We start from the raw sequence: 26,235 nt of genomic DNA on the forward strand, positions 1-26,235 counted from the left end.
TGACAGCTTTGAAGTTAATGAATATGGATGATATTTGACGATAAAAGAATAAAGTATGCTTTAAAGTATGAAGAAATAAAAATGTTCCGTGTGACGTCACACAGATGATTTTATCTTTGCCTAAAGGAAGTTATCTGAAGCCGTGTCTACAAGTATACATGGTCTACGATATTTTACGATTTGCAAGGCTGACGAGGCCTCACCCCGCCTCTCTCGTGCGCTGTCTCGCGATTCGACAAAATTCACTCTGCCTACCGAGTCGTTAAAGATTTGGAATGCCTTGGAACGCATCCAACCACTTCCGGTTCCCCAGCGTATTCGACGCGTTTCCTTATGTATCTACGTATTTGCATAGAACGAGCACGACGACGTCCTGAAACTTTACGATCGCAACGCGATATGTACTCGAAGCGGTTAAGTCGTCCTTCTTTCGACGACTTCTCCATGCTTTTTATCGTGGGCGCAGAGAATCTCGAATCGACGAAGTGGAAGCCAGCGAAACGTGGATCGACATTTCCCTCGAATCCAGCCGCGGCTCTTTGTTCGCCTCGAGCTTGTATTCGTTTCGAAATTCGCGGGAAATATGCACAGGTTTTCTGGGCTTAATTAACTTGTATTATGTCTGCGAAGCCTCGAGGCTGATCCCTGTTTTCTATTTTGGAGTGAACAGAGTCAGCTAGTTTGAACTGCCATTCTATAACTAGGATATGTAAGCGGGGAATTTATTCCCTCGGAGTCATTCAGTCATTTGTTTCACTCTTCTGCGCGTGTTTCAGTTGGTCTGTGCTTGCGTGCAACTCATAGGATAATTATTCTGGTAAAACGTATAAATAAATAAATTTTTAGAATCACATGTGTCGTTCACAGTCACACTAGAAATTCAATTCTTCAAATTTTGGAGACTATCTGAATAGTCCCTAGAAAAGACCAAATATTTCAATATTCATGCTGCAGAAATGAATTCGATGATACTTGCATGTTGCAATTATTCGAATAAGAGTAGCACAGAAGCACGCAACAAAGAAATACATTAAGTCACGCTGCAGCATAGTTTCCAGATGCAACAGAAACGCAAAAACTTTGAAATAAAGTCGCGTTCAATTGTTCGAAAACTGGGTCGCGTTTCTCTTCGACGAAGGGCGAGCCTGCTGGAAGGAAGGTGGAAGCAGGAGCAAAAGGACAATGCGCGTGACGTAATTTCCTGTCGGCGCGGGTGGCGACGGCAGCTCGGAATAATTAAACGGCGCGAGACCCGCGATGACAGTCCCCGTTGTCCTGCCAGACGGGCCTCGTCTGTCAAATTCCAACTGGCTGAATCAGGCCAGATTAAGTTTCCACCGAGGAGACAGTTTCGCGTGCGTAGGCACAGGTCAGGCAGGATTAAATGTCCACGCTGCGATTTCTCTCTTTTTCGCGTGCACTCGATGCGCATCGAGCATGCTCAACGCAATCTTTCGATTCTAAATCGAAATCCTGCCATTTCAGGGTGGCTTCTAGTCGAGAGGTCGAGAAACAGGGACTTCTTTGAGAATTTTTTCCAAACAAGTGGTGAGACTTTTTAATACGAGGGCTTCGATCACTTCTTTATCTGCGTTTAGAGAATAATCGAGAATTTTGTCAATGCAAAATAATAAAAATTGCTGAAGTTATGGAATGATATACGTAACATTGATCGTGTGACTTCTACCTGTTCCCAAGAATCAAAAATGCATTGAAGGAAACACATTTTTAGTTTGTTGAATATGTAAAAACGAAAACGGCAGAGTTGTTGAAGAGGCTGACAAATGATGAGAAACAGCATTGTTTTAAACGATGGAAGACACGTATGCAGCGGTGTGTAGATAGGGAAGGAGAGTATGTTAAAGGGGATGAAAGTTGAATGTAACTTTATTTGCAATAAATCACATTTTTCACACCAGTCTCGTTATTTAATTGCCACATCTCTTAATGTTGAAAAATAGCGTTGAAATGATTGAAAGATAATATTTGAAGGGTGAAAAATGTCTTCAATTAAGTTCCACTTCTCTAATTTTGTATATGAAAATAGGAATTTACATAAACATCTATTGTGCTAGAAAGAACATTAATCAATTGTTCAAGAATTAAAAATGCTACAGTCCTATATAATAAAGATGCTATAAATATAGAAGGATATGTATGATTTAATGAGAATTCCAAGCCAAATCCATTTCTGGGCTGAAGAGCCAACATTAATAAAATTATCGTTATTATTATTATTACCTACAATCTTATTTTAAGTCCCATATTTCTGTCATCACTAGGCATTTGTCAGTTGGACCTCTCGTAAACTATTTCGAACTAAAACTACTATAACTGCATTTTATACAAAAAAAAATTCGACTTTTTACCTAACGTCTCAGCAAAACCGAGGCAAAGCTCGCTGGAGCGTAAGACTCCCTCGAGGGGAAAAAAAGGATTGTAAAAACTGCTTAAAGCACCCGAGCGGGCGAACATTAAACGGTCATTTTTTCGGGTCGTTGGTAATTCTGCGAGCAATTTAACGCTAAGAGGACACGAATTCCATGGGCTCGCATCTAACGATCCAACTGTGCGCGTGCTCGCGACGTAACCGATCGAAACGTCCGATACACTAATTTAATCGGGAGCATTGGAGGACGTGCTCCATTCCGCATGCGCTCGAGCTTCCATCGATCGCGAAATCGAATCAGTCAAACGGGCAAATGTTAATTAATCCGTTTGTCGTGGAACTATTGTAACTTTGTCTTGACGTTTTCGCTGTTACTGTTCAATTTTAAATACCGTTGCATTCAGCAATTGAAATATTTCAGTGTTGGAATATTTGAACACTGGCCAGCATAAATACTCATTTCAGTAATGAGATAGTTGAAAATAAATGAGATTGCAGCAATAAGCCCTAATAACATTTGGTGGATGTGGAAGAGAATCATTTGCATTATTATTGGATACTGATACGAGCTACAGTAATTTATTGATATGGATAATAGCAGTCAGAAGCATCTTTAGTTACCTTGTGAATTTTACAAAATAAATCTACTTGAAACTGATTTTTTTCGTATTTAGTTACTAGTTTAACTAATAAGAGACATTTTCGAATTTTCATACACCGATTTGAATGAAATTTTAATTTTTGTAGAATAGTATTCTTTTGCTTTAAAAAAATATTTGATATCTATTTTTTTATATCAGTAATCATCCAGATGTAAGGGTTGGTAAGAGCTCCCGAAGTTGGGGGTGGAAAACATATTTCTTTCAATATCTCGAAAACTACACATGCCAAATGAAGATTTTTAAAAACACACCCTTTAAACCACACCACACGTAAATCGTCTAAAAGTAAGCTTGAACTTCTGTTTAAGAAAAAAATGAAACCATGTGGAGCGAGTATTCAGTTTACTACATATGTAAACCTTCTCGCCGCGGTTTCACTTCCGGTGAAAGTTCTCAGAGTCGAAAATCGATCAAGACAAATACGTCCTCATCAAGGACCAGCATCTGGTAAAAACACTCGCCCTCCTTGCCCTCTCTCAATTGTATTACACAACGCGACGGTGAAGAATGAAACGAAATGGAACAAAAGCTGATTGGCTGCGAGCGATCCATTCAACGAAGTTCAACGACGCTCGCCAACTTACCCCTTCGAACGGTTTGGGTTTGCGAGGGTTTGGGTTTGCGAGGGTTTGGGTTTGCGAGGGTTTGGAGCAGCCATAGATGAAATTACGAGCAATGGAATTTCGTAGAGAACTCGTTTCAAACGAATCAGCCCACTCTCTCTTGCACCATCACCCTTCAACCATGTTCGGTTGTACAGTTTCCCTTTGGAGAGCAGAGCAGAGTTGCCATACGATTCCCTCTTTGTGAATAGTGAGGGAAAAATAAGAGCTGTCCTATCTCTACGCTGTAGACAGCGTGGTTCACTTGAGTAAGGTCACTTAAATATTTCTTTTTCTAATTGTGATGACAAAATGTGTATATGCAATTTGAAGCCACATGTGGCACGTTACTCGAGGTAATGATATATATATTTCGCGATTAATGCAGTGTTATTTGTCGTCATGTTTAGTGCATACTGGTTAAATCTTGCTCTTAGGAGGGAATTCGTGTGGCAACTCTGATGTAGTATCTACCTTGTTTTCCATAACGATGTGGATGAGAAAAGGGGAAACCACCACTGAAGGCAAGGAAGGCCTGTCTTGAACAGTTCTATTTGAGGTCCACACTTAAGTGAGACCTTTAGCACAATGCAATAGGACACTAATTATTTCTTCCCCCACTATACCTAAACAGAGAATTCGTATGGCAACCCTGATGTAGCGTCTCTCTTGCTTGCCACAATGTGAGTGACGAAAAGGGGAACCACTGAATGCACGCGTGCTTGAGCAGCTCTATCCAGAGCCTAGACTCCAGCTAGATCTCAGCAACACAATCCAATAAGACACCCATTATACCCAAGGAGGGAATTTGTGCGGCAACCCTGACGTAGTGTCTCCCTTGCATCCCACAATGTGCATGAGAAAAGCGGAAACTACCAAGGAAACGCGTGCCCTATCTTGAACAGCTCCACCTAGGATCTAAACTCCAGTGAGACCTTAGCAGCACGATACAACAGAACACTGATTATTTCTTCCCCGCCTCCCAATTTCCCCCACTCCGACCAAACAGGGAATTCGTGCAACAATCCTGCAGCAGGCGATGAAAAAATGATCCCGTGGGAAAAATAGTTCGTCCATTGGCAATGGCAGCGACATTCCCGCGGCATTAATCGATCCCTGAGTTAAGTTTGCTCTCCTCCTCCCTCCTCGACTTCCTCGTTCCCCTGGAAAATGGGGTATTATTCGAGAGGAACGGTTCGGAATCGAGTTACTGGACCGCCCATTATACGACGGGGCCATTAATATTAATTCGGCTTCCGGATATCGAAGGGAATTGAACGGATTACGCGGGAGATTTAACTCGAAGCCGCTTTCCTCCAGCGGAATTTCAGCGTCCGTTCTGGGAAATAATGGCGTGCAATATACTTTCGAGGTTTCTTTTGAATTCATCCAGGAAGCGAGCGACGCGGCTCGCTAAAGCGTGCAGCGAGGAGGAGGAGGGAGGGGAAACGGCGGAACGAGGCTGAACTCGGGGATCCCCCCGATGAGGCGGATTTCGTTTGCGAGGGAATGCCCCGCAAACTCGAAGTAATTTCCCAAGAAATTGTTACGAAAATGAAATTAAATTGCGGGGACGGAAACGAAGACGGTTACCGCCTTCCCTGCTTTCCTCCTCGCGGTTTTACGGTCCTGGGATTTTTCCTGTCGCTGATGCCCTTCACTAAGGAAATTTCCTTATCTCTGATTTTGTTGGATGTCGCAATTAAGAGAGTACGTACACTGCGTTCATAAGCTTTTGAAGACACTGATTATGTGAGCATTTAAGTCTGAAAAAGGAATAAGAGAAGAGTAAGAAATTTTTCATCTAATGATACGCGTATGAAGGGAAGAATTGTGTTCATAGCATAAAACTGTCACCAAGAAATAAAAGTTATTACATTTTCTTCTCATCGAAGATTTCATCACTCTTCTTTATGGCGTCAAGATTTGTATTATTTATTGTTCAATTGATGACTACAATGTTAAACACGCTTTCCTTGAAACTACGTTTTTTAAATTTATCGATCACATCATCGACTGGAATTTTATACACTCATTTTTTATGCGATTTTCTAGTCGTTATCCTAGAACTGCTCGCCTCATTAAACCGCCGCGTTTCTAGTCGATGCATCGCGAGAAACGCCATACATCGCGAGTCTCGTGACGTTCCTGCAACTTCCGCCGTACCGAGCGCTAAAGTTTTCCAGCTGTTTCAAGAACTCTCGCGCCTCCGCCAGCGACTCGAAAGTTTCCCGAAGCTGTCTCGAAACGACGGCCAAGATTTTATGGGTGATTCTGACGAGACGACCATGGTAGTCTCCTCGTAATTTCCGCAGCCCGAACGGTCGAGGTTCTTTTCAACGTCGGAGTTATTCCTCAAAATCCTGCCAGACGTATCCTAAGGCGGTGGCACTCGTACGGTTTCATTACCCTCGCGAGCTGCTGGAGACGGATGACAGTCATGCCCGTGTCGCGGAAACGCGGCGAACTTCGCTCCGAGGCGGCGTCAGCGAATTTCTCGATGGCTGATGGAAATAGGGGGCCTGTTGAGGGAAGTTCGCTCGCTCGTCGAGGTACAGAGGAAAGTCGTTCTTATGCAGAAAGTACTCTAATCAAGTACACGACTTCTGGTTTCATGAACCGTCAAAGACTGTGAAATGTGAATGTGATTTCGCTATCCACTGTACCGTTAAGGCGAATGTTCCAATACCTGGATGCTTAAGATGTGAAATATCTCATTACCTGAGTGCTTAAGATGTGAAATGTCCCAATACTTGAATGCTTAAGATGTGAAATGTCCCAGTAAATGAAGAACCTAAAGATGGGTTTATACTACATATTGTATGACAAAGTTACACAACTTTCTATAAAACACAAAAAAGACAGCTGTGTAACATTTCTTTTTTCTCCTTTTTAAAAAATTATGTAACATTGAAGTATCTCCTTTGTTTTTAGTAATACGAAATTCTAAAGAATTAAGAAAAATGATCCTATAAAAGATTGTTCCTCAACAGGATAAGTCCCAAGTCAGACACAGAGAGATAAATAGAAAATGGCTTAAGCCAGACACAGAGAAATTCAGTAAAACAGATCTCAAGTCAGATATAATAAAATCAGTAGAATATACCCCAAGTCCCAGTAGAATAAATCCTGAGTCAGACACATCAAAATCAGCAGAATAATCTTCACATCAAACACAGGCAGATAAGTAGAATGAGGCTTAATCCAGAAACAGAGAAATCAGTAGAACAGATCACAAATCAGACATACTAAAACCACAATAAGTCCCAACTCAGACAGCGAAATCTCGTCTTATTTTAACATGTAGAATAACCCCTTAAAATGTCTGACCACTAACAATTTATAGAATGAAACCCAGGTCCTCTGACGATAGTACGTGTCCCAATACTTTCAGACAGGAGCGTGCATCAAGACACAGCCGAGACGAATGCAGCAAAGACGGCTGTCATAAAACGAAACAGCTCTCGTCGTCGAGACGTCATCCTCGATCGCGCGATGACAGCGTAGTCTAGATACCTGTCGATAGAAGTCGAATGAAAGACAAACAGAAAGTGACGGGAGCTCGCGTGAGTAGTCGCGGGAATCGGTGATCTCATTCGATCCCGACGACACGCTTAAGGAATATGAGAAGCCCGACGACGAAGCGACGGGGACCACCCATGACCCGGCCGAGGGCGCTCGCTATCTCGCCACGATGATCGAGAGCTCGACGACAAAACGAGAGGCAAAAGGAGAACCGGCCAGAGGCCCGTGACCCTGGCTCCGTTTCATTCCGGTCTGCGCGACCCGGTTCTTCCTCTCTTCCGTCGCGACTCGACCTCAGACTTTTGTCTGAGAGCAGCGAGACGCCAGGCACAGGCTTCTTATCGACGCTGGGACTCAACCTTATGCTCTTGCATGGGTTTAATTGGGGCCTCCAGTTGGCGATGCGTGCGCACGTCGAGCGTTCTGTCTCGTGATCTTGTTTCGAGGTTAGGATTCTTTGACATCTGGGTTTCAGATGCGATCGCTTGATGTAGAATTAGCTTTTGAAAGGTAGATTTGTGTTTAGAGGGCTGGGTGGGATAATACGAGCTTCTAAGGGACAAAATGATCACCTTTCTTTTTAAAAAAATTTCGTTTTTATCGTTGAAGGATGTGACTAAAGGCGGGTCTACGCTACAGGTTATATGATGATATTATGTGTCTTGCTAGAAAACAGGGAAGAGAGATGTTATACGTACGTCTCTTTTCTGGGGTTTAGAAAGTTACAGGGATAAAGGCGGGTCTACACTACATGTAACTTTGTTATATAACAAAGTGAAGCTGAGTCTACGCTACAGGTTATGTAACAAAGTAAAGCTGGGTCTATATTATATACAACTCTGTTATATAACATCTACAATTGCATGACAAAGATATGTATCTTCTCAGAGAACAGACATATATTTGCTTATAACTTTAAAACTAAGACCGACCGCCTATTACAGGATGATCAGTTTACCTGTAAACCTTCACCCTCCCAACGCCCATTAAACTGTTTCCAGGGTGATCACTTTAACTGGAAACCTTCTACTAGCTATTATGAGGGTGAAAATTCCCAGCTAAACTGATTACCCCATATACATATAAAAAAAAGTCGTCCAAAATCTCGTCCTCTACAAAATACCCAAAGATCACCGAAATCAGCGACGGCGCGCCTAATCTGCAGGTTCACCCGAACTTCAAGTCGCATCTCTCATCTCGGTGTCTGCAAGTACCGCGGCGACCGATTCGCCGAGGAGTGTCGCAAGAAATCGAGACCAGGCGGCACGCATCGCGGCAGCGGATGCTGCTGGACAGGCGGACGAACCGTCGGTCGACATTTTTCTGTTTCCTCTCCGTCCGGCTGTCCAGTTTCGAGCTGGAATCGGTCGGCCCGAGGGAGAGAGGAATCGGCAGCGGAGCAACGGAAAGGGACACGCGAAAAAGGGGCCGATTCACCGAGGAAAGAGACCAGGGTATCATTAGCGTAATGACGGAGCTCGCGCAGACAGAGGGAACGAGAAAGAGAGAGAGAGAGAAAGAGAGAGGGTCAGAGATTCCACGGAATTTCTTGCGGCCTCGCTCCCCCTCTGGCTCCCTCTCACGATCGTTCCATCTCGCTCTCTCGCCTCTCTGCGGCGATTTCTTCCGTGGAAGGACGGATTTCGTGCTCGTTCTTACCCGGTCGCTCGGCCACTCCGCTGGGTTTGTCTCAAGCGTTATTACGTCTATAATGCCCCGAGAGGGTCGCCGCAAAAACCCTCATCACTGAACCCGCGATCTCGCTTCGTCGACCCTGACCAACGCTCCCTTGCGTCTGTCTCTCTCCCAAGCTTCTCGACGCCCTTTTTTCTTTCTTTCGTTGACTCTGACCGCTCGTTTCGCCGGAGAGAGTGGCGCGCGTTCGCGGAACCGCGGCCGATTCCAGCCTCGAAATTGCGCGCCGCTTTTGTCTCGGACCGCCGAATCGCGAGCGAGAGCCAACGAGCGCGGCGTCTCTCTCTGCGCGGCGGACACAGGGGAAAGCTCGTTCGAGGAAGAAATCCTTTACGTAACTCCGCTTTCCGCGGCGAGCTCGCGGAGGCCTGATTGGCAGCCCGCGAGGAGATTGTGGTTAGGTGCTGCACAGGGCTGGCGAGTTGGCAGACGAAGGGAATGCGGGTCTAATTGGCCGTGGCGAAATAAGTCAGGCTGCTTGGGTAGGATCGGTGATGCCACAGGGCGGGACAAAGTGTATTCCAGCGACGTTGGAGGGTGGGAAAGTGGGTGTGCAGGGGGCGATGCAGTTAAATACTGTGCAGTACTGCCTCTCCTATTCCTCTTCTATTCTATGACGTCATAGGGAGACATTTTGTCCTGGCATGTGGCAATATAGCGTTAGAGAGTTTAGAACTAATATAGGATGAATTTAAAGTAGTTTGAGGATTTGAAAATTTTGAAGTATTTGTGTATACAAATTTCTTGATATTTGAGGTTTTAAAAATTAAAATATTAGGTTCATAAATTACGAAAAGGACTTGTGAATCAATCGAATATGTATGTAAATACCACGGTTTTTTAGTTTAGTATTTACGAAAATTCTAAGTTTGAAATTGTCGAAAGCTGAATTATTCCAAAATTTGAAATACTGAATTATTAGAATGGTCAAAAATTTGAGCGATTCAATTATTGGAATTTTCTAAAATTTGAAATATTAAATTATTCGAATTCTTTAATATCTGAAATACTGAATTATTCAAATTTTCCAGAATTAAAAATTCTGAATTATTCAGATTCTCTGGAATTTGAAATTGAGGATTTAAATGTTTCCAAAATCTAATATTCGAATTTTCAGATGATTATATACTCAAACTTTCAACAAGTATTAAAGTTTTCAAACCTTGAAACATCCATTTAAATGTATATAAATGTATACATCTTTAAAGCTGGGTCTACACTACATATTATGTAACAAGGTTATAGAACTTCTAAGAAAATAGATAAGAGAAATGTTATACGTATATTTTTTCCGTTTTCTACAAAGTTATATAAACTTTATCATACCATATAATGTAGACTATTATAAACCCAGCTTAAGGATTCATCCAACTATTAACTCCAAATTCAAGGAAAACCTGAGTTCAAGTAAACCAAACCCAAACAAACCATCCAAATCAAGCTCCCCAAATCCAAACCTCTACAATCCACAATCCTCCTCCAAAGTTCCTCAAATCAAACCCCCTACAATCCTTTTCTAAACCTCCTCAGCCAATAAGAAGCACACAGAACCTCTACCACTCTCCTTATCAATAATTCGAAAGTACGACGCTCTAACCCCGTCCTTGCCAGCGTGAGAAAACGCAGCTCTCCATTTTTCCTCCCAGCCGATTCTCAGAACCCCACCGCCTGGCATAGTACTCCGCCCGCGGGCTCTGGTATACCGAACGCCTCTGTGCCCCGTAAAACCGCGGAGGAACGACGGACATAATTTACTTTTGCTCGGTCCGCGAGGGAAGCACCGCCTCAGAAGCAATAAGGGAATTTGTCGCCGAGGCAGCGGCGCAAACAGTGGAACGACGCATCGCGCTGCTCCTCGTTACGCTCTGCACGGTGCCATTATCGTAGCGGCGGATGCGGTCACTAATTGGAGGGCTGGCTGGCAGCACAATTTCGAAATTCACCCGTGAGACGCACGGTTGAACGCGAAAGCATTTGCATTCGCGGAAACCGCCGAGGACATCTGTCCCCCCCCCCATGGACATCGACAGAAATGTTACGCGAGGCTACCTTCCATGGACAACACGCTGCAGGAATCGATGTAATTTCATAGCTCCCGCGCTTAATGGAAACTCCTGGATTTTCTAAGACGCGAGGCTGCTGGTTCAGTTTCGCCAGGCGGCCAGATTGCGTTAGTTTCGGAACCAATTACAGTCTGGAACGGTTTTCGAGGGAATCGAGGGTAGACAGAGCTTGGCGGGATTCTCGATTACATTGGGGAAACGTGGGCATGGAAGGGTGTGCCAACTTTCGGTTTGCGGAAGGAAGTGCGAAGGAAAAACTGGGGAATGGGGAATCCCTGATTCCTGTGATAATGTCCGCGGGGTTTCATTAGCACTTTCAATGCGCCAGGCGCTTTGCGTGGACTCTGCGCGGAAATCCTGTACGGGAGAACTTTCGTGGAATTGAATTGTTCGGATAAAGGAATTGTCGTTGCTGTAACTGGTGACAATTTGGTGATAATTGAACCTCGAAAGCTGAGAGTCTAGTTGAAGTCTTGCAAGAATTCATGTTACAAGTAAGTTTGACAGAGGAACAGAGTTGCTGCGCAAATTTTTTTATTAGGGACAGTGGGGTAAATTGAAATAAGGAGTATCACGTTACTAAAGTTTCACTCAGTAGAAGGACCTAGACCTATACTAATACAGCACTCATTATTTTTCATCCCCCACTTTACCCAAGGAGGGAATTTATACGGCAACCCTCTACACGAATTATAGAAATTAATAATTTTGTTCCAAGTATATAAAAAGATCTGCTGCTTTTGGAAAACATTGTTTGAAGTCATGTCACTTTTGAAATACCTGCATATGAGGTATGGTAATTTGTTCGAGGCGATTCTGTGGGAAGCTAAACGCTGAAGTTCCTTGGAAAATTGAAGGAAGGAGGGGAATCGATCGGAGCTAAACGGTGTAGAATCAATTAAAGGGGTAGTGAGTAATTGAAAACTAATGGAATCGAAGAGTTAATTAAGGGTTACGAGATCTGAGAATATTGGAATTTCACTTTGATCCAGGGCCCTGTGTATTGTTCCCTAAAAGCTCGAGTATGCGCGTGAAACAGTAACAGCTCTTCAATTAGAAACAATTCTTGTTTTAATATTTGTGGCTAAATAATAATTATAAAATGTTTCTACTTTATACCATGCAAAATTATAAATAAACCACGACAGAATAGAGGTATCGCAAGTAAATGGGTCATCACAAAAATTTGACTAAATTTTGATATAGAATCTATTCCAAGAAGTCCTTAAATATAAAGTACAGTTTATTTGGATAATATCTTGGAAAGTATTTTTGCAAATAACGAGTAGCTATTTTTTAAAATTATTATCCACAGAAATTCTATTATTATTATTAGACAATCCTATCCTTTTTATCAACATTATTAGTTTAGCAAATAATTTTCTTCCAAACTCATAAATAGTTTTCTACTTGCTCTGGGAAACACACTTTCCTAAGTTATCTCATTTTCGAAATACACCTACGATATTCTACTCGCTCATTCCACGCCAAATCGATAATTTTCCACCCCCAATGTCAGAAACTTTGCTCATAATGAAATACCATATTTACGTGAAATTACGAAGGATTTCCAGTCATCAATCTGTTGGTTTCGAACACTTTACAAAACTACCAATCAATTTCCTAGTTTTCGTCAACTTTCATAAAAACGAGCAGTTGTCACAGCTGCGTCTCGTAATCAAAATCCTTGCCTCCCTTTCACGGGCTGAACTAATCAGTTGTGATAGTCAGAATATTGATCATGTGGTTTGGTATTGAACTGAAAAAACGCAAAACACAAACCGACCAGAACAACATCGCTACATGTCGAACTCAATATTGCATCGTTTTCACGTATTCTGTTATTCCTTAAGAAACGTGAACTGCATGCATACATTTAGAACAATTTCTATTTTTGTATGTATAGTGTACAGCAGATAAACCTCTCAGGAGGTCTGAACGCTACTAATAATAACAAAAAATAAAAGAAAATCGAAGTCCCACCCACCGATAAAATCATAAAGAGTTCATTTCCTGTTACACTGAGTCGACGTCCATAACCGAAGTGAAAGAAGAACTCACCTGGACACTCTGTGCTGAGCGATTCTACCATGGCTTGGCAACGTGACGTTACTGTCGCTTTTCGACCAGGTCACTGAGTTCTTCGCATCCGGTAGTTCAACTTTTCCGAGATAAGCCTCGCAGAACAGTCTTGCCGCACCTCCCAGGGGAACCAGCTGCGACGCTGGTCTGTACGTTGGCAGAGGCTTCCCTGTATACCCTCCAGACTTCTCCCCTGGAAACAGAATGCATTTACTGGTCATAACATGTTATTATTTATCAGCGAGTGTGCAACCAGTAGCACGAGCGAAATTAAAATGTAATGCGCAGGGCGTTCGACTGCAAGGGGGTGAAAATTTAAGAGGTGTTCGAAACGTGAAAACTTAGAGGGAGAACACATTACTGTCACGTCACATATTAGAGCAAGCTTGTTTCATATTGTAGCAAAATAGATCTAAAACGAGGAAAGAACCTTAGTTCACACTATGGATTTGCTATAGTATGTCATCTGAAGTGATGTTAGATATTATAGCAAATTTGTTTCATGCTATAAGAAAATAGGATTAAAACAATAGATAAACTTCGGCTTACACTGTGAATTTGTTATATGTTGTATGTAATGTGCGTTCACGTTATGTGATAATAGTGTTTTGTGTTTCATTATTGTTTGCCTGAAGTTTTTCTCTTGTTTTATACCTATTTCTCTATAATATGAAACAAATTTGCCATAATTCGTGACGTGAACTAACGTGACGTGTAATAATGCGTTCGCACCCTCTGTCGCCTCACGTGACCTCATGTTGCACACTATAGCAAGTCGATAGCGTGAGCCGAGGTTTTTCCTTGTTTTAAACCTATTTTACTGTAATATGAAACAAGTTTGCTATAATATGTTATAATTTACTATAATAACTAATGTTACGTGAAACCACATTAAATATTATACAAATCTGTTTCATATTATAGCAAAATGGACCTAAAGCAAGGGAAAAACGTGAACTCACACTATGCAATTGCTATAATATATAACATAATTTCACGTGACTTTGAATTTGAAAAACAGAGTACAGCCCATCCCAGATTTTCAATAAACTTAATTATCTCAGATTTTTGATCTCATACTTTCGCCTCTTAATTATCTCATATTTTTCATTTTCAAGATGGACGAACATTCAGCAGTAGATATTACTTTCAGAAAATTCATTTTTTCAGCAGAATGTTACTAAATTCTTCAATCTACGCCATGTGCATCTAACTGTCCAAAGTGCAGCAAGCTCAACGCGTCTAGTCTGTCGGTCGACGAGTCCCCGCTAAAATAGTTTTGGAAATCTTAGACAAGTTCCCAAGCTCGATGTTGAAGATGGAGCAGCGAGAGAAGGAAGGACACGATTCTGTCTAAGTACATTAGTCCTGACGTCTGCGTGTTTATTAATTTCTTCTTCGCTGGCTTCGTATATAGCAGCTGCATTGTTCCTGTTTGCTAAAACGCATGCTATAGTCTTGGCGCGCGATTTAAACTGGCAAATATGCCGAAGTTCTGCTGACTTGACTTTGAAGCTGAAGAAGCTTCACGAAATTTCGTCTTGAAGGACGAATAGAAACTATCGTATTAACGTCTCAGTTTAGTCCTCCCTGTTATCCTTTAATCGTAATCGTTCAGCGAAGACGCTAGAGAAATCGTGACTCTTCAAATTTTGTAAAATTTTTGGAGTCCATTGAAACGTTTTTTAAAAAGTAAAACTAGTACATAAGAAGATATTTTAGATAATAGTTCTCATTGACTCACTCATTTATGTATACGAACTATTTTCCCTGCTGTTGAATCATACCATGAAGTATTGTTCACTCATTACAGAGCACCCTATACACTGGATATTCCCATAATTTAACTATCAGGAGATTGATAAATCCACAAATATTGAAATAATGTGAAAGAATTTGATTTCAAATTTATCAAGATTTCATTTCCCTCGTGGTCTCGAGCAAACTTTCCTCTTCTGCGACAGGAGACAAAAGAACCGAGGTACAAGCTGCTCGTGAAATGGGAATCGAGGCTAACCAACTTCTGGCTAACTTTATCCCGCCAGATGGACAAAGACGGATTCCTTCCCTCGGGATAACGCTCGAATGGCGCGCGCAACGCTCCTCTGGAATTCACCCTGGCTCCCTCCCCCAGCTTCGACGAGACAAAAGCAAACCGGAAGGGCGGCGGGGTAAACGGATGTTCATCGAATGCCTCGGAGAGATTTAATTCAATTCGACGTGTTTGAATCGCCGAGGTCCAAACTTGCCCGAGAAGGGGATCGTTAGGTCGTTCCATCCAACTCGAACGCGTTGAATTCGCGTTAATGCCTCCTGCCCTCTCTCGCTGCGATCGAAGGGAGCCTCTTAAACGATCTCGCGAGCTCGACACAACGCGCCCCGCCGTTCCATGTTCACGGTCGATCGATACGAGTCCCGAAACGTAACGGGATTAATTGGAGTGCCCGTGGCGGGAATCAACGGGCTTTGTCTTTTGGCTGCGAGGACACCGTGCATACGGAAGCTCATCCCCTGAAACGCCTGTGCCACGGTTGTTGGACAACGATTGCTGTTCAATTTTAATCCCCAATCAGCGAACGATTGGAGTAAAGCTGCACGTAGAATGAATATCAGGAAAGTGGTTCGTTTATTTATTTGCAAACGGGTACCTTTTGGTATCAAACTTTTTAATATATAAGACAGATTAAAGGTGTATTGAAAATGGAATGAAAAGTTATTTGCTGTATAAAATCTGATTTTCAGAACTCGATGAATAGTGGATAATAAATGATAAAAAAAGATCCAGGAGATGTAATAATACGTAATTCATGAACGAAGGATGCACGGATCAGTGCGCCTTCTGCTGGCCTTGTGCCCTTATGCACTGCACACAATTGCCCTCCCATAGCTACGTCACTGATTATACGTTTTCGTGCCTAGAAGCTAACCCTAAAAAAATATCCCACCTGTTTGGAAGCACCCTGTACAGGGGATATATCGATTCAATTAATAGTTACGACCACTTCGGCCAATAATACGCTACATCCGAAAGTGCGTGGAGGATCAGGCGGTCCCATCCGCTGTGACCAATTAGATCCACATTCCTCCCAGGTGTAATCTTTCCAGCTCTGTGTAATACGCGTGCAGGAACGCGTGTCCCGGTGCACACGCTTCGACCACGCGCGTGTGTTCGTCGACGCGAAACCTCATCGGACCGTGGAACTGATGCTCACGCTTCATCCGCAGATGCACGTATCGCTAATGCCGCTAGCGCTGAAATTACGAGCGCATGTTGCCTTAAGCTTCGAGCGTTTCTCATGGGAACATCGGCCGATTCGTTCTCCTGTTGGACAGGTGCGCGCTGGATCAAAGAGAAGCAGCGAGATTGCGAAGTTGCTGAGGGGAAGCGCCGAGAAGGCTTTCGAGAAGGTGAGAAGAGACTTTGGGTGAAAAGTTATGTACGTATACCTTGCTCGAGACCCTTGTCTTCTGTGTATCACCAAGCTGAACATTTAGTGACATATTAATACTCCAGGGTAATCGATATAAAGAGTCTTTTTAGACCCTGATCTGTCTATGTTAATATTTATGTAAGCAATGGTTACTTGCTTTTTTATTTCTGAGGAATTGACTGAGATGTACATTGTCATATTCTGAAGCACGCCATTTTGTTCAGTTTTACATTAAAAGTATTTAGTAGGAAAGAATTAGGTAACATTTTAATTCCTGGATCGAAGAAGACCTGGAGACCTAATGCAACTGTGAAATTGCATCTAGGCGGATACATGAACACTGCTACTAATACCAAAACAGTCAAACACATGATTACCTATACCATTACAGGAACTACACGTATGAAAACACTGAATTTAGCCTAGAAAGATAGAAAGTGTTTAGCTAGGTAATAAAGAGGAAAGGGGTGCCTCCAGTCTCCCAAGACTCAGTGACACCAACTCATGAGGCAAATCTCAAGCCTAGTCGCATCGTGTATGGATCCCTGTAAGTCTCCCCAATGTAACTTATCTCGCGACACATCTCCAAACAGATAATAAATTCGAGACCATTAGGAATTATTTTGAACCTCTTTGTCTCTTCAAACACTAAGAGTCAAAATGATTCTGGACATGCCTCGAAGCAAATCTCATCTTGTAGGGGCTATACTTTACACTCATCCTGTGTTATATTAGTCCCTAAATAATCCCTAGTCTCTCTAACTACCGACACTCCAAAAATCCAAAGCTACTCACCGCCAACTATAGCTGCTCAGCTGTGGGATCCCACCCACGGCTGTCGGCAACAGATGATTACTTTAACCAGCTTAACGCGTCAACGTTGGAGGCTCGTTTTATTCATCGCATTTTTCATCCAACCCGATTTCAGGTCCCATCCCTTCGTCCCATGCCACCGACTCTCGTTGCGCCGTTACCACTGGCATCTGTCTCTGTCCTCTGGCTGACAGGCTCGTTTCCCCGCAGCTTCCGTCCGCTTCCGGGGCAGGCTTTATCCGCTGACCGAGCATTATTCTTGCCAGCGTGTTACCAGCGGAATGAGCTTTTTCGACTCGCCGCGTATTTGCCCCAAGAATATGAGAAAAGCCCGACAGGCTTGCCACACGAGTTCCCTCTGTGGGTGCAGTGGGGGAAATTGGATGGCGAGGGAAGAAATAATCGATGTCCTATTGTACTGTGTCGCTAAGATCCCATTTGGGTCTAGACCCTGGATAGAATTGTTCGAGGTAAGGTACGCGTGCTCTCGGTGGATTCTCCTTTTCTCATTTGCATCCTCGTGGAAAGCAAGGGAGACGCTACATCAGGGTTGCCATACTAATTCTCTTTTTGGATGTAATGGGGAAAATTGGAAGGTGGAAGGAGAAGTAATCGGTGTCCAATTGTATTATATTACTAAGGTCTCATTTGGGTCTAGGCTGTAGGCCAGATCTGTCTAAGATATGACATGTGTACTCTAGATGGTTCCTCCTTTTCTCATTTGCATTGTCGTGGAAATCAAGGGAGACACTACATCAGGGTTGCCATACTAATTCCCTCTTTGGGTGTAATGGGGAAATTGGAAGAGAGAATTGGGGAAGCTGGAGGAGACTTCAGGAGAGCTGTTTGATCAGTCTTCGAGCAAACTCGAGGCACACGTGCTCCACCCTAGCGCATCGTGTTTGAAAATACAGAAATAAGCTGCATTGATAGGGCGACACCAGAATCTGTCATCGAGTTCCTCGCGGAAAGCATCCAAGGATATGAAACGCGTGACAGTGAAGGGGAGAGACTCTGGCTCGACTCGTAAATCGAGCGACAAAATGCCTCGAGTCAGAGATCGAGTGTGAAATAGCGTGAAATCGCGTGAAGTTTGGAGGGAGGAAGCCGCAACTTGCTGGGGAACGTTGCGCCAGGAACGAAAGGTTTCGGGGATGGGTTCGTGTCCATCGTCGCGATGGACAGGACAGAGCAGACTGAAAATCCGATTTGTTTACTGAAGGCCGACTGTTTCACTACAGTGTTTTTGTAAAGTGATATTTTCTGTAGGTTGATTCTAGATGAATACATGGCGGTAAATATGAAAGTGGTTTGAGTAGAAAGTATATAAAAATTGAATTTTTTAGTTATTTGGTGTTGCATCGATTTATATTGCAAAGGAAGTGATCAAATCTACTATTTTAGATTGTATTATTATAGTTAGACCACTTTAATTATTCATGGTCCATGGATTATTGGTGTTTCATGAGAAGTCCCTAGAAAGCATTAGAGGCACTAAGCACCACACATTAGAGGCTTAGACACCTCTGGGGATTTCTCATGAGGCATGTATAGTATCCAGTCATAGCGAATAGACAATAGCATAGATCAGCCATAGTAATTGAGATATATCTACATAGAATGTAGATTCTGTTTAGTGAGACTTCTAGAAGAATTTGAGTTTAAATATTCCTACAGGCACATCTGCATACACTGGTACCTGAATGTATGGAACCACCTGACTTCTTATTACGCATGTACCAACGTTCTATTCTATCATTCAATGTGGACTAATCTTTCTAGACTTCTCTGCTATCATTCATTACTCATTCAGTATCATAACATTTTAATAATTATATCTTTCTTCTTACGTATTAACTTTCCAGCAAGTAATTTGTACATACTCTTTCCCTAACTCTAGGGGTGTAGACCCACACTTTTGTCCACCAGTGCAGGTAAATCTACCCTTCCACGCGACAAATTTGTCACTTTCCTGAGAACATTAGTCACCCACGTTTATTCTACCTATTTCCTCTTCTTTGTCTTCCAAATTCCGCAAGCAAAATGATAGACGCGACCGAAGCGAAAATAAAAGCAGCGGGCCAATGTGCCAACAACTTTGTTATCGGTCAACGAACGAAGAAGCGAAGAGAAAGGAATGGGACCGTGTCTGGCGAGACGAAATTAATTTCCGAGCGAGTAACCCCTTGAAACTCGGCCCGTATAAATATGCATACGTATTTAGCGATGTGGCGGTGGCGCGAGAGGAGAGAGAATTACGAGCCAATAGCTCAGGGCTAAGTGCACCGAGCGGTTGTGTGCTACGTACATTAAGTAAATGCGTATGATCTCGCTGAGTGAGGGGGTGGAGGCTGCGTCGATGATGGCCCTGCTGTTGGTAATGCAATTAGCCAGCGCATCGTGTGCCATCTCCCCTGGATATTTCTGCTCCTGGTTGTCGAATCGCGTTTCACTCGGGCTCAATTCCTTGCACGCAGGCTTGCCTTGCGTTTCATCGCAGATCAAACTGATTGCACATCAATTTTTAATTACTGAAATTGGAAATATATCTACCTTCCAAATACTCACTTAACTTACTATTCACATTTTTATATATTTCGTATATTTCTTTCGAATATTTAAACTACTTAGTACTTAATCTTCAAAACCTCAAATATTTAATTTTTCAAATATTGTATTTTCCTTTTATTCGTTCCAATTATCTCTCAAGACACTTTTCTCATAACTTAACGACATACAATTACGAATAACGATTACATTATCGCGCAGAATCGATAGACAGCACGCACAAGCGAGAAGTTACCACGTACCTGTACGTGGAGGCACTTCTACGTGCTTCTATGTATGCAAGCCACAATCAAACGAGGTGCCTCCGTCGTGGCACGCTTATCAGCATTGGCAACGACATAACCAAGCCAGGAAGCATACGTCGTCTCGTCGATCGTCCACACGTATCATCGAACGCACGTGCATCATCTCGTGACCCGCAAATTATCCTTCTAGCGCACCCTGTATAAGTCAAATACAGGCTCCTCTACGCTATAACGTCACTCGAGGCCATTTTCTCCCGACACATGGCACCAGTGAATCGACAGACCCTCTCGAAGGCGAGGGAAATAATTTTCGACAGTATCTGAAGCGTTGCCCTCGGCCCTTCGCGATCGTCGCATTATTGCATCCCAGGGCTGCTGTCTCCTCTCTCGATTGTCCTCTCAGAGTCTACCTCAAGTTCTATATCCATCGATTTCTCTCCGCTGCCGCGGCAAACAGAGGGAGAGGCGGAGAGGAGTACGAGTATTTGAATAAGGCTGCCCACGCGCGCTTCCGAGAAGCCCCCTTAAAACCACGAGAGGAATCGTGCTCGCCCTTTCTTCGCCGCGGTAACCGGAATTCTTGGAAGCGTTTCACCGACCTCTTCGCCTCAGTATCGCAAGTCAACTGAGCTTTCGCTCGTAACTCCCCGCGCGACGCAGTTTTCGAAACGATACTGGTGTCTGATTTATAGTTAATCGATTCAAACGTCGGACCTCGGCTCTGATACGCCAGGGATTGCGACAAATTGAAGGGAATTCAAGAGGTGAGGACCGCGAGGATCCTCTCCATTTCTCCTGTTTGCTTTTCGCTTGGTCTTCTGATTTTGTGTCTTCAGGATGAAAGATCGTGGGAGATGACGAACCTTGGATTCCTACTGAAAATAAATCGATGTACGACATATTTTCAGTAGGTATTCATGTGTTTAAAGATTCTTGTAGGTATTTGACTCTTCAGAATTTTTGATATTCTACTGCTCAAGCTCTTAAATTTGGGTTTGATGGCTGCAAAATGATTGTGATATTGATTTCTGCCTCTAGGTAGGTTCAGTTACATAACGTATATACGAAAAATGGAAATTTGACTATGGCTGTTGGGAGTGAGAAAGTTCTGACCAATATCGATTTCGGTTACGGTTCCATGGACTATTGTAGTAGTAATTATCTGTAATAGTAATCCTATAATGTTCTTACTAATATTCTGAGTACAATATTCTATAACTGTTCTATACTGATTTTATAGGTTCCTCTATTATGCTTTTACAATAAGCAACAGCAGTTACAACTACAATATCGATACCTTTATTCTAATACTACGTACCTCAGATAAATGAAATTTCACAATAGAACTAAAAACCTGATTATTTTATATTTTTTAGTTACCTTCAGTATTCTTCCATAAAGAGCTTCTGTTGCTTGATGTACAATTGTTAATAACATGATCTAATACAACAACCTATTATTCATTAGAAACTAAAGAGTTAAGTCTGACACATAGTCTCAGTTAATTGTGAATTAAACCTGTAAATAATTTTCTTTCTGATGCAAAACCAAGAGTAGATGTAGGAAAACTTGAAATCCAAATTTCGTTAAGAATGATAATACGTAATAAATATATAATAACGAAGAGTAAAAAGACAGCAAAATGAAAAATGAAAATAGTGCAAAAAGTGCAAGGATTGGGCACATGAGAAATGCACCAAAATTAAAAATATCATGTAATAAGTGTTTTGAATTTGTCTGGATGTCCTCTACAATATGGTAAAAAAAAATATGTGTTCCTATTTGTAAAACCCAAGGTAACCTTGATTTCGCCATGAAAACAAACTGTTTTCGAAATTTTTTTACTGATATCTATTATACACCCCATACCCTGCAATTTTTGTTCTAAACTTTCTAACGTGGGTGACAAATCGTGCGTCGCGTTAAGGTGCGACTACACCATATGTTATACAACAAAGTTATGTAATATTTAAATAAACACAAAAGAGAGATGTTAAACACATGTCTCTTTTCTATTTCCTTGTTACACGATATGTAGTGTAGACCCACCTTTAGGGTAACACCCTGACCATCCAAAGATCATCGAAATCGGTGGCGTGACTAATCTCTAAGTTCACCCATTTTCCTGTAAATGTAATAATTTTTGCACAATCCTAGACCAACCTCAAATTATTTCTTTCAATCCCCCTCACTGTCCACCCTCCAATCAGCCCCAAAGCTGCCTTTCCCACATCAATTTCCCAGCTTCGACTCTGAACCGAACAATCCCCAGAAGTTCGTTATCGCGCCTCCCACAACCGGTTCGTCGACAGCGACGAAAAGTTGCAGCGCGAGGGAGTGGTCGGCAAAGTGGAACGAGCGCGAGGCCGCGTTGGGAAGAGCGCGAGATACGTGCCGCGAAACGGCGGAAACTCGTTCGAGGAAAGCGTCTAATCGAGATTCCTCGAAACTAAGCCGAGATAGCTCGCTCCCGCGTCGAGTTATCGTCACGACGCTCGCTGCGTGCATCCGACCGATAACTATTAAATGGCGCCTCGGCAACGAGCCCCTTCCCTCGCCCTGCTCTGCACCCCCCCTCCTCTCTCAACCCTCGCCCCATTCCAGCAGACGCGACGTGGTTCTAATTTCCAGGAAAAAGAATCGATTCGCGCCTCCTGGAAACACCACCTACGCGAAGCGTGACGCATCGATCGACTTGACGTTCCCTCGAATCGTTCGTCGTTCGCGCTCGACTCCCATCGAGCGTAAATCATCCCTGGAATCGAGGCGGCTCGAAAAGGGGACGGCGGGAGTATATAACCGAGAGCAGAGGCAATTCTCGCTTTAGGACGTCGAGGCCGCGATACGATGATGAGCAGGGGAATACGGTGTCGAAAATCTGTGGTGATCCTGGGGGAGAAGGCTCGTCTACCAGAGAGAGGGATTATGGGGATTTAAACTTTGATATGTTAAAGCTTCCTAGCTTTCGAATGTTGAACATGTAGAACTGGTTTTCATGTTTGGTTATTATGATCGTGGGATCTTTTCGAGGATAGCTTTTGTGTTTCTCTCTTTTCTTTAACTGCAGACGTGGAGTATATATCTGTGGTTGTGAGGCAAAAATGGAGTTTATAGTTTTTAAATTCGATACTGTGTTATGGACTTCCGCCATTTTGATGCTTTATGTTAGGTGAAATCGTTTTTTTAATGGCCTTTTTTCATTTTGAAAGTATGAACTCTATATTCTAGATGTCAATGGAGGCTTTTGAGAATGTAATATACGTCGTTTTGCCTTATCATCATAGATATATTGAAAGCACAGAAAGTATGTAGTAGCTCTTGTAATTCTAAACGTTTTCTCTTCTTTAGTCAACTGTAGGTGGTATTTGTCTCAATCTTTGTCAACCTATAATGGTTCTTTCTGATTGTATAGAAAGAGTTTTTTACCCACTAACATAAACTAAATAAATATGTTCCAAGAAATATGTAACATAGACCTAATTGTTTCCAGAAATCATCTCAACCTCTGAACAATGCCTGTCATTACAATAACACCTGTCAACAATATAGCAATACTTGTCATTATTATATTATAATGTCATAACATAGATATCAAGAAAAGTACCTTTATTAACCCAAGGCTATTAGAGACTTACTTCTTTTCTTTAATGCTACATCTTTTAATCAGGTTTTAGGTATTTATCGAATTATCTCCACATTGTAGCTTCTTAATATTGAAAAAAATTACTCAACTAAGTGGACCACCCTGTATATCCATAAAGCTGTTGTCTGTGATATTTAGTGCATGAAAAAAATGACTACACAAACCTTGCAACATTCTCCTAGCTATACTACAGTAAGAACAGCTTTGTTAAATCTGCAAAGTCGTCTCTTACTAATTCCACTAAACTCAGGCCTATTAGAATACTTTTATAAATCCTACAAAACACTTTAATAACTTTAGCATAACATTATTTTCCATGTTGGTTAAAACTATAATACTTTTTTCTAATCTCACATAAGTGAACTTAAATAAAAAAATAAGTTCTCAGTTTATGTACTATACAAGTTCACTTTTTATAAATAATTTTAATTCAAAGGTGCAAAAATAGGCACAAGGACCGAAATATAGATATGTATGCCCTGAACAATCCAAAGCAAAGACAATTCTCGCTTTGAGCTACCGATACTGCAGGATCGTCAGCCTGCTGATGAGCAGGATGTTGAAAATATGTGATAATTGCAGTGGATGAGACTCACCCAGCACGGCGAGAGTGATATCTCCCTCGAGGATAGTGGTATCGTTCCTCGCTCGACAGGAGTATCGGCCAGCGTCCGAGGCCCTCACCTCTTGCGCGTAAATCGTCTGGTTTGCGCTCTCAGGATACAGAATGAAGCGGCTCTCGCCACCTGGCCAAGGATAAGCCCTGTTGTCCTTGTACCTGTAACAGATGATGAGCGAACTGTTAGTGGATTCTCGGTGCGGTTAATGCTTTAGCAGGTATTCCAGGGGATCGTTTGTTACTTCTTAACCCTCGGACAGCAGACTATTTTACATTCACGTGAAGCGCCAGCGGCCTCAGGGTCACTTTTGAGCCAGCGTTTATTTTCAAATTTCCAAAGCTTCAGATTTTTAAATATTTCAAACGTAAACTGCCGATTTTTTGTGTGTCACAATTTTGAATTTTCGAATGTTTAAATATTTCAAACGTAAACTGTCAATTTTTTATGTGTTACAATTTTGAATTTTCGAATGTTTAAATATTTAAAATACAAAACGCTGATTTTTTATGTGCCACAATTTTGAATTTTCGAATGTTTAAATATTTCAAACGTAAACTGCCGATTTTTTGTGTGTCACAATTTTGAATTTTCGAATTTTTAAATATTCAAAATACAAAACGCTGATTTTTTATGTGCCACAATTTTGAATTTTCGAATGTTTAAATATTTCAAACGTGAACTGTCAATTTTTTATGTGTCATAATTTTGAATTTTCAAATGTTTAAATATTTAAAATACAAAACACCGATTTTTTATGTGCTACAATTCTGAATTTTCGAATGTTCAAATATTGACACGCCAACCGCCAATTTTTCAACTTTCAAAGTTGAAGTAGGTTACTAGAGCAAGGGTACCAATTACTGTGTTGATCGATTGCCGTGCCCCTCGTCATCAAAGTTGTAGCAATTTTAAAGTGAAAATTGTTGATTTTATTAAAAAGAAAAAAAAACTTTCAAATTGTACTACAATTTTAAACTGAAAATAGTTGATTGTATTGAAAAGAAAAAAAGACTTTCAAATTGGACTACAATTTTAAACTGAAAATAGTTGATTGTATTGAAAAGAAAAAAAGACTTTCAAATTAATTGTGCTATATCATACATGCATACATACATATGAGGTATCGAGTGCAAAATTGGTCCAAGCCACAATTCTTCCGAAATTGTATTAGTAGCATTAATTTATTATGAAGAAACCCTGTAATTTAAATAGCCTGTTTTTTCGATTTTTCTTACTGATAGAGTTAGTCCGCTGGCCTCTCAATGCCTCATATGTAAAAAAAATGGTGGCGCGCAAGCACAGTAATCAGCCAGCACACAGTCATTAACACTCTTCCCCTCTTCCAATTTAGAACTCAAACATTGAAATAGTCAAAGCTTTCGAATTATCCAAGCTTTGAATCTCTACACTTGGATCTCTCTTTATCAACGAATCTATATCACCTACAAAAATCACGTTAAACAGACTCCTATAAAAAGTGACTTACAATTTAGATTAACTCATAAAACTGATTACAAAATTATAAGATTGACTCCTAAAAACTGACTTACAATTTTCCACTTTCAGAGCGGAAATTTAGTGTCTCATTACGGATTACTGCGTCTAATTAAAATGATCTAAGATTGAATTACACGCTGAATGAAATTGAAGTATTTTAACAAGATGGAAAAACAAATAGGAGTTACTCAAAGAAACGATTCCCCTGCTGAATAGCTTACATTCATCTTCACCATTTAGCAATTAGTAACAAATCAATTTTGGGCCGCGATTGTAAGTGTCCCAAGTGTCTCCTAGTTTCTCCTCCAATCTTCCTTTCTCCCTCCCCATTTTTCTCCGTTGTTCAGCAGAAGATCTTTCTCAGGCCGCTCCCAGTTCCACGACGTTCCTTTACCTCGCG

The 26,235-nt window shown here is 41.8% G+C and overlaps 1 protein-coding gene across 1 annotated transcript in view; it reads right to left on the reverse strand.

Annotated features, from left to right (window-relative positions):
• The window catches only part of LOC143184456 (interleukin-1 receptor accessory protein-like 1-B), a 117,449-nt gene that overhangs the window by 13,873 nt on the left and 77,341 nt on the right, over positions 1-26,235 (reverse strand). Inside the window, exons 2-3 of the mRNA XM_076386701.1 lie at positions 24,315-24,496; positions 12,998-13,211 (exon numbers count right to left, since the gene is read on the reverse strand). Of these exons, the coding sequence (XP_076242816.1) occupies positions 12,998-13,211; positions 24,315-24,496 (396 nt within the window). The remainder of the gene's footprint in view (positions 1-12,997; positions 13,212-24,314; positions 24,497-26,235) is intronic.

This window comes from Calliopsis andreniformis, chromosome 10 (assembly GCF_051401765.1).
Source record: "Calliopsis andreniformis isolate RMS-2024a chromosome 10, iyCalAndr_principal, whole genome shotgun sequence".
Lineage (NCBI taxonomy): Eukaryota > Metazoa > Arthropoda > Insecta > Hymenoptera > Andrenidae > Calliopsis > Calliopsis andreniformis.